This window comes from Gadus morhua, chromosome 11 (genome assembly GCF_902167405.1).
Source record: "Gadus morhua chromosome 11, gadMor3.0, whole genome shotgun sequence".
Classification (NCBI taxonomy): Eukaryota; Metazoa; Chordata; class Actinopteri; order Gadiformes; family Gadidae; genus Gadus; species Gadus morhua.
This window is the reverse complement of record NC_044058.1, coordinates 7,657,468-7,666,337: the sequence shown is the minus strand read 5'-3', so window position 1 is coordinate 7,666,337 and position 8,870 is coordinate 7,657,468. Positions and strand designations below refer to the sequence as shown.

At 44.5% G+C, this 8,870-nt stretch overlaps 2 protein-coding genes across 4 annotated transcripts; both read right to left on the bottom strand.

Moving 5' to 3' along the window:
• Positions 1-333: 333 nt before the first annotated feature.
• Positions 334-3,268, bottom strand: si:ch73-54f23.2 (uncharacterized). The gene is made up of 3 exons (XM_030371635.1): positions 2,593-3,268; positions 1,283-2,140; positions 334-1,186 (listed from the first exon to the last, which is right to left on the bottom strand). The coding sequence occupies exons 1-3, from the start codon at positions 2,872-2,874 to the stop codon at positions 638-640; spliced, it is 1,689 nt and encodes a 562-aa protein (XP_030227495.1). The 5' UTR covers positions 2,875-3,268; the 3' UTR covers positions 334-637.
• Positions 3,269-4,386: 1,118 nt separating this feature from the next.
• ino80e (INO80 complex subunit E) lies at positions 4,387-8,062 on the bottom strand. 3 transcript variants are annotated; one of them, XM_030371638.1, is made up of 8 exons: positions 7,996-8,062; positions 7,157-7,239; positions 7,001-7,071; positions 6,856-6,908; positions 6,658-6,739; positions 5,844-5,961; positions 5,441-5,539; positions 4,387-5,041 (listed from the first exon to the last, which is right to left on the bottom strand). In XM_030371638.1, exons 1-8 carry the CDS (start codon positions 8,054-8,056, stop codon positions 4,835-4,837), a joined length of 774 nt encoding a protein of 257 aa, XP_030227498.1. In that variant the 5' UTR covers positions 8,057-8,062; the 3' UTR covers positions 4,387-4,834. The 3 variants fall into 3 exon arrangements, with proteins under 3 accessions (XP_030227498.1, XP_030227500.1, XP_030227499.1); XM_030371640.1 differs by having other exon boundaries at positions 7,739-8,022; XM_030371639.1 differs by having other exon boundaries at positions 7,743-8,013.
• Positions 8,063-8,870: the final 808 nt, after the last annotated feature.

Genomic DNA, 8,870 nt, shown 5'->3' with positions numbered 1-8,870 from the left:
GTCTGAGGACCCGTTGTTTTGCAGCGTTTCCGCCACACCAAGGCAGTATTTACAGTGCCTCGTTAGAATAATAAGATATATATGTATCCAGCTAATATATATATATATATATATATATATATATATATATATATATATATATATATATATATATATATATATATATATATATATATATATATATAAAATAAGAAGAAGAAGAAGAAGAAGAAGAAGAAGAAGAAGAAGAAGAAGAAGAAGAAGAAGAAGAAGAAGAAGAAGAAGAAAATATATAAATCCAGATAGCTACTATAACAATTATTGTCAATAAAAAAATCTTGTAAACAGCATAAATGAAAGGTGTTGTAATTATTGTTTATTCAAACATTTTGAGGCAAACTTTATTTTACAATTCAACTTCCATGATATTGTTAAAAACATTAATAAACCTAAATTCAAAACCATACACATTTGTTGAACAGTTATGAACAACCCTTACTTTCTGAACAGTGTGAGTCGAATCTTTGGTAACGTGTTATTATTTCTGTGTATTAACGATATAATTGTTTGAATACCCTACTTGTTAAAGGATAAATCTGTTTTACATTTCAATTTTAGTTTCATTGCAAACAAAACATTTTGACGGCCATGAGCTGGGTTATTCTGCATTGACTAACTGATTCACCAGCGCAGGTGGATCGTCCGGTGTGGCTGGATCTACGAGGCCAACCGCAATCAACCGCAGTGTCCCAAAGACTAAACCCACTACGAATCTGATCACGCGAAACACCCCCCTCAAAATTCTCCACACCAGCGTCCCCAGCCCCCCGCCTACGGTCATCACCTGGCCCCCCATCTCCGATCCCACCGTCCCCGCGTACCCCTTGCTCTGCTCCCACAGCTCTCCGCCCAGCAGCCTGGTGACCCACCAGGCGTTGTCCGCCACTTCCCCCACGATCCCCACCGAGTCGCCGGCCAGCGTCCCCACCCCGGTGACCCCGGTGTAGCAGCTGCCCAGCAGCTCTCCCACCATGGCCGAGGTGCAGTGGTACAAGCCACAGCCACATCCCCCCACCAGGTCCAGCACGACCTCCACCGCCCAACGCATCCAAGACACAACGCCGGAGGCCACAAAGTACAGCATGTAGCAGGTGTCTCCGGGCAGCGCGGCGAGAACTCCCAGGTCCTCCTGAAGAATGTATGCCACCTGAAACAACAGGTGAAAGGAGGAGAAAGCGGTTAAACCAGATTGCGGTGCATGCCAGGAGAATGGAGTCCCCATGTGTGCAGTGAGCTGTCTTACCTGTCCAGGTAGGCTGGTGATGGTGGAGAACACAGGGCGCAGGGGAAGGGTGAGAATGTAGACGCTGGTGGAGATAAGGTAGATGATAGTGCTGTTGGTCTCAGCCTCTTCTGGGTGCGTCTCTGCTGTCTGCTCGGCCGTCTCGCCCTCATCTGAAGAATGACCTGACTCTGTTCCGGCCCGGGCCTCTGATCTCCTCTCGTCGCTCTGCTCTTCATCAGGGTCCTGTGGAGATGTCGACCCCTCCTCTCCGTCAGATTGTTTCGGGGTGGCATCAACATCAGCAACTTGATCTTCCACTCTCGCTGCCTGTTCCGTGATCCCTTCTCCAGAGGAGTCCTGATCTGTTCCCTGATCCTCTGAATCTTCAACGCTCTTCGTTGAGGCATCTTGCAGTAAAACTCTCTCAGCGCCAAGTGTGAAGTCCACCGCGGCTTGCCCAGAGCTACCGCCACAGCCCTCAGAGAACAGCTCTGTGACTCCTAGCATCTCCTCCAGCTGCTCCATGTTCACCTGCTGCTCTTCCTCCCCCATGGCCTCTCGGACCAGGCCCACACTGAAGCCCTGGTCCCCCCCGGAGGGAACGTCACAGCACATCGCCGACCAGAGCAGCTGACTGGCCTCACACCCCTCATCCCCGCCTTGGGCGTCCGGTCCCAGGCGCCCTCGCCCGGTGACCACGTAGAGGTCCCCTCCGACGGAGCTGCACTGTGGGCTGACGGAGGAGAGGACCAGGGTGGTGATGGAGGAGTCCCAGAGCCTGAGAGGAGATTCTTCAGGAACATTGGAGGGCTGAGCGTCGCCCCCGTCTCCTTGGAGCAGGGCAGGGGTCAGTACATCAAGGTCTGGGATTTCGGACTGAAAGAGAAATAGAATAGAGGTTGGATGTCATAGATGGTTCAATTCTATATGGTGGAACTATTGTATAGCTCTGAATATAGGTTCTGTAGTTGAGATTAGAAAGGTTATTCTTTCTGACCATACAGAACGTATGCCAAAAGACAATGTTTAACTCTTGATAAATATTCAACTGTTTTACTGATGCGTTTGATTAAAGAGTTGAGATAGTTTGACTTTACAACTCTTTCCAGCCAAATTAATGATTTAACAGTTTTCATTAAACAGTTCTATCTTCTGAAATCAATAATTCCGGATTGATAGTTGAGTTACCTTGAATTACCTTGACCTCTGCACTGGAGATTCACTCAAAAGTTCAACAAACAACGTAGTCCCTGAAACATCTGACATAATCCAGAGGCAGCTTTTCTCAGCTGATATCATAATAATACAGAAAAAAAACGTTTCCTCACCACTGCCTCCTCTCCCTCCCTCACAGTCCCTACATGGCCGACGCGGAAGGCAGAGAGGACTGCTGTGTCACAGGTCGGGCTGCGGAGCGCTGCGAAGGCCTGGCCCCCTGGGGCACCGTGGCAGAGCTGTTGCAGGGCTTCAGATGAGGGTCCCCGCGGGGGCGTCTGCCTGTAGAAGCAGTGGCTGCAGTCCTCAGCTGGGAGAGACAAGCCCGGGCCCAGCACTGCCAGGATGCAGGCCGTGACAGCAGCTGCATTCATTAGAGCTCCCTGCCACAACATGCTGGTGCTGGTGCTGCTGGTGCTGACTCCCTCCCACTCTCTCTCCACTCTTCCTCTTGCCCACACACACACACAGAGGGCGTGAGCGATGCTTATCAATTATACAGAGGCTTCTGTATCTGGATGGAAGGATAATGGTGGTCCAGGCTGGTACGTCTCTGTTGTGGTGGCTTGTTGTTCTTCAGTCTCCTCTCGCTCTCTCTTTAAATGTGCCCTCATCCATGCCTTCTGTCTCGCCTTAGCGTTACGTTCGCTGTGTTAGAATGAGAGTGTTGCAGGCACAATCTCGCTTGCGCCTTCATTTCCTTGACAACCTCGCCCCCTCTGTCTGTCCCTCCTCCCTCTCTCTCTCTCTTGCTCTCTCACTCTGGCTGCACCTCAACCTCAACCCCTCTCTCCCTCTCTCTACTATGGTTACACCTTTAAATGCTTTTTGCTATTAAGTACACAAGCCAAAGCCCACGCCCTGAATGAACCAGCAGTTACCTGTAAGACTGCATTCCCAGAGAGCACTCTCTGCATGGTTTTTTCAGCTGATTGACAGGATCAGTGGAACAGTGATTCATTATGACACACACATACTCTGCACCCTCCAAACAACATTCAGGTGTTTGGACTTGCAATATGCCAATCCCAACGGAACGTTGGCGTTTGCAACCATCTAAGATTAACAGATGATCAGAACATAACACATGAATAACATAGTTTGAATAGTACGTTTATAAATAACATATAAACATATACAACCCTGTAATCTGTGTTAGAATATTAAGAGATTGTGACATTGCTCAGTCATACTCTGGAGTGCAGTATAAATCCCCAGGGAAATGCTTGGCCTGGGTTAGGTATCTGTAGTTCTGAATATTAATAATAAGCCTTTTGGGACACTCTACCCTTTCCCCAAATCGTTGTGAAATTTGCATTATAGCAGAAAATTGTTCTCCGTAAAAGAAAACGTCTCACAAATGTATTGGAATGAAGCCAGGCCGCACTCCTTCAGAGTTATAGCCAGCATTATTCACCAGCGCCCGTGGGCTGGGCTGAAGATTGTGTAATTCCTTCCAAAGTGCTGGCAATACAAGGACTTTTGTGATTGACCAAATAGAACCTTTATAAATATTAAAGATTAACAGTTATAAGAATACATACCATTCTACATCGTTATGCAATACCCTTGTACTGTATAAAAATGAAGAATTGTATATATATTGCAAATATTAGTGAAGTAGGGTAGAAATGAGTTCACCCAGATGTTATTATTCATCAAAATGCCAGGGAGGCAGTAACTGGTATCGTTGCTTTGGGGTGTGATTCCTCAGGCGGGCTAGGTGAAGCCTATTAGTACCTGACTTTTAAAGAGATTGAATGCTGCGTTGGTGAACACACGGTTGAGGGGAAGTGATCATCAATGTTACAACAAGAACATCCAGAAACATCAGGAGTACTTCAATAAGACCAAAGTGAAATCAGATAAATAACATGATTTATCTTAATAAAAATCAATACTTTAAGCCAGGTTTAATTTCACCATTTTAATCTAAAATTATGAAAAAGCATCAGTTGAACAATGGCCCGATTTAAACAGAACGTAAACAAATATTATTAATAATGTAAACATAATTAGTAAGGGAACGATCAAAGAAAGCAAAGCTATGACTCTAGAGGGAGATCAATATCCTGTGTTCTTTGTATTATCTTCATTAACGGACAGCTAATAATAGCATAACATATCACAGAGTTGTGTGCGAGACGCATTGTTTTGGCAGTGAGACTGCAGTAAAGCCAACCCTCCACAGGGGGGTGCTTGGCTCCTCCTTTGAGATTCTAAACAGGGAGTTGCGGTATTCAACCGTACATAATTACATTGCGTTTTGCAAACCAAGGCAGACCAGCACACAGAAACACACCCACACCATGCATACAAGTATAAAATACAAAAACAACCAGCAGCATCTCCTCATCACTCATTGGGGATATCAATGACTAGTTCAGCCTCGTCCCCCTCCCCCCGGTCCTCGTCCCCCCGGTCGCTGTCCAGCTCACTGTCCCCCTCCTCCTCCGCGGCGTCGCCGCTCAGCATCTGTCGGGGGACCCAGCTGAAGGGGCCGCTGCCCGCGGGGGGGCCCGCGGGGGCTGATTGGTAATTAGCCGTCAGTGGTGCAACTACCTGAGTAGCATGCAGAGAAGGAAAGTAAACAAAACAGAAAGGTTAACAAACCAGGGGTATGGATTAAGGTCAGGGGAACCAAGCTGTGTTTATATGGGTGTGCAGTGTTGCTGATGGTCCAGAAGTAGGTCACAGCCCCCTTCATTGTTTGCTATGGATTAATAATTAATAACCTTTGACCCAAAAATCCAGTTCAGAGTGTGTGTGTGTGTGTGTGTGTTCAGAGTGTGTGTGTTCAGAGTGTGTGTGTGTGTGTGTGTGTGTGTGTGTGTGTGTGTGTGTGTGTGTGTGTGTGTGTGTGTGTGTGTGTGTGTGTGTGTGTGTGTGTGTGTGTGTGTGTGTGTGTGTGTGTCATTATAGATGTGATTATCCAGGCAACTGATACCCTTCCTCTCTCACCTTCCCAGGTGTGTCCTTCTTGTTTTTAGGCGTCTGAATCTTTCTCTCTTTCTTCACGCGCTCGGCCGGCGGGGCCAGATACTCTGGTGGGAAGGGCATCTGCCCATCACACACGCAAACAGGCCCCATGTGTCACACACACACACACACACACAACAAACACATGCACGGTACAACACATGCACACACAAAATGCACAAGGACGATGTAAAGACAATGAGGTCATGATAAACCAAAACCAGGAATAAATAACCACAATTAAATAATAAGGACAACATATAACCAACAAATAAAATAAATAAATAAAAACTTAAATAAAACCAGGGGTGTAACTGTCATGGGTGAAAACAGTGGAGCAAGTGTTCATGAAGACATTAAGGGTGAACTGAGACTGAGAGCTCACCGTGTTGAGGTAATCCCCGGAGCCGGAGGACTGAAGGGAAGCTACCCCAGGGCGGGAGAGCAGGGAGAGGTGTGCTGAGGAGGAAGGAGGGAGGCTGGCTCCGGGACTACTCCTGCGCCTGGGAGGGAGACCACAGAAATGAACACAAGGCGTGTGATAACAGAGTATGCTGTTGACTATGAGCAGAAGGGGAGATTTTATGCTATTGTGTATTGTATAGCTTGTCTCAGCCAAGAACACAAAAGGATAGGCAATGTTTTCAACCTAAATGGGGAGGGATTCTATTTATTTAGCAGTTTATATAATTAATGATAGAAATCCCAGGTGTCTTTACCGGATTTGCACAGAAAGCAAAATACTCCCCAATAAACACCCAAGCCAAAATAAATGGCAATAACAGATATTCATGGTTTCTCAAGTTTTTTTGGTTCACTTTCTATCTACAGCCCTGCTGTAACATATTCATCAAGTAATACAAATATGTTAAAGACATTTTTTAATAATCCTTTAAATCGACCAGACCTTATATTTCTCCCTTCTGCAGCATTACTTTTAACAATCTTTATTTGAGATCATGAGCCCATGAGACCATGAGCCCTTAGATTGAACCTCTAATTTTTTTAAATGAAAACGGTGTAACTAAATTACATGCCAAATGATGGAACAAGAACAAATGTAATGCAAAATAATGTCCGCACCTTGAGACACGTTCAGCACTGATGAGTGTCACAATGAAAGTTTATCGGTTCTTAACAAGCTCACATACTGGGCCAGTAGGCTATATTCGATGGTTTCTCCCTGTATTAACTCTTACTTTTTCCCTGCGTCTCGCTCCCTTTCTCTTTCCCTGAAGCCTTCTGTGTCACTGTTTTCTGACGAAGCCGTAGCATCCGAATCTGGTAGAGAAAGCAGAGGGAATCTCAGTGCAGGTGTGCAGTTGATTGGCGCACAAAGAATAAAATGCTTTGAAAGAAAAATTGACAATATAAATGCTTAGAAAGGTAGACTGCACCTGAGGAGTCCTCGTCTACCCTCTCATATTGCAGCAGTCTGTCCAGGAGGAAGCTGGAAACAAAGAATAGGACACATATTTACTAATTTTCAACTATTCGCCAATTATCAATGCAATGATTCAGTTATTGAGGTCAGAGCTCCACCTCTTGTCCCTGGAGACCTTGAGTAACTTCCTCTGTGACCTCCGAAGCTCCTCCTGGAAACACTCTTGCTCCTGGAAGAAAAAACAGAACGTAGTTTTGAATAACTGTCTAGTGCAGCTGGTTATTTATTTATCATATAAAAACAGTAATACTTACATAAACAAGAAATTTTAACTTTCGTTTAAGGTTTTTATATTTGCGCTTATAGTCCACCTCGATGTCTGCTAGTCCGTTCATTTCTAGAATAGAATAATACAGAGTTAGAGGACATGAATACAGAGCAGTAGGAACTTGCGTACAGAGTTATAGTACATTAATTACGTACAGAGTAATAGGGCAGCAATACAAATAATAGGACAAAAATACAGAGTAATATGAACTTGCATACAGAGTAATAAGACATGTTTACAGAGTGGGACATGAATACACAGAAACATGACATTGATTCAGAGTAATAGGAAATAAATACAGAGTCATAGGACATGAATACAGAGTAAAAGGAAATGAAGACAAAGTAATAGGACATTAGCACAGAGTAAAAATAAATTAATATAGAGTAATAGGACATTAATACAGAGTAATAGGACATTAATAATGATTAATAGGACATGAATAACACCTCCACAACCTACTATTCTCAATTAGAAGTTAGCAAAGAACACTTAGTAATAAGTGGGTGTTCAAATATTGCCATGACAAGCAAAACTCAAGTAGAATAATACGTATTTGCATACTCACGTACGTATTTCCATTTGAACAAACAGAAGCAAATCAAATCCCTTATAACTTATAACTGTGAAACCAATCGTTATGAGCTGTCTCTTTCATTCAAAGCGTTAGCTACCCGTGTTAGCATTTTTTTTTTTTAGTTTAAGTGTTCTGCCTGCTTGGACTCCTGCGGAAGTCAAAGAGTTGGAAGTGGGAACTAACCGCAGAATAACAGGTATGTTCCTAAATGTTAAGTCATTAATAAGAGAATGGAAATATTGGTTCACCTCCTACTTGGGACTTCTTGTGCGACATGCTCTTGTTTACGTCGAGATGGGATGTCGTCATTGATAAGCGCCGCTATGGGCGGGGCCTATTTGAAGACTTCTATGAGTGGGGCTAATGTTCAAAATAGGTTGCACAATGTGTATTTGTGTGATTGTAACGGTTTTGAGTGTGTCCCTTTATGTTGATGAGGTGCAAATGTATGGGTCTATATATCTTTATGGAGCGGGATGGAACTATAAATGGTCCATGCTTTTCAATGTGGCATTCATTTGTAATAGACAACACCATGATACAACAACTAGCTGTTACCTTCCATCCGAATGGGTGCATTGTCATAGATCACACTTTAATCGACGTGTTCATCTACCATACTACAGTAGTGCAGCAGGCTCACCCTGAGCTCAGCACAATCCCTTGCAAGCACCCGCTCCCATGAATTATAGATGAGCAACATTCGCAGAGATGAGTAATGCTGCCTTTGCACCAACATGCAGACAGTGCTGCACGCTGTGTGTGCGCGTGCGTGGTGTGTGTGTGTGTGTGTGTGTGTGTGTGTGTGTGTGTGTGTGTGTGTGTGTGTGTGTGTGTGTGTGTGTGTGTGTGTGTGTGTGTGTGTGCGTGTGTGTGTGTGTGTTTGTTTCTGTGTGCATGCAGAGTACATTAAAAAAATGCAATTACAGACGCAACAAAACAGGCAAAGACATAAGTTCAGGTTATGAACTGCAGGGATTTTAAAGGTTGACGTCTTTTAGAAAGGGGAAGTTCTTACTTTTCCACTGGGATGCAGACAATGTGCAGGGAGCTGTGGGAAATAATTGCTGACTGTATGTTTATGGTGCTTGGGCTCAGATAGAATGGCAGATATGGATATCCA

What these genes read in the sequence shown, in the direction of transcription:
- ino80e (XM_030371638.1), bottom strand. Translation starts at nt 8,056, where the DNA reads ATGACGACATCCCATCTCGACGTAAACAAGAGCATGTCGCACAAGAAG. An exon ending in AGTTAAAATTTCTTGTTTAT is followed by an intron (nt 7,072 to 7,156) that starts GTAAGTATTACT and finishes TTTTTCTTCCAG; the next exon opens with GAGCAAGAGTGTTTCCAGGA. An exon ending in GGTAGACGAGGACTCCTCAG is followed by an intron (nt 6,740 to 6,855) that starts GTGCAGTCTACC and finishes TTTCTCTACCAG; the next exon opens with ATTCGGATGCTACGGCTTCG.
- si:ch73-54f23.2 (XM_030371635.1), bottom strand. Translation starts at nt 2,874, where the DNA reads ATGTTGTGGCAGGGAGCTCTAATGAATGCAGCTGCTGTCACGGCCTGC. An exon ending in GGGAGGGAGAGGAGGCAGTG is followed by an intron (nt 2,141 to 2,592) that starts GTGAGGAAACGT and finishes TTTCTCTTTCAG; the next exon opens with TCCGAAATCCCAGACCTTGA. An exon ending in TCACCAGCCTACCTGGACAG is followed by an intron (nt 1,187 to 1,282) that starts GTAAGACAGCTC and finishes CTGTTGTTTCAG; the next exon opens with GTGGCATACATTCTTCAGGA.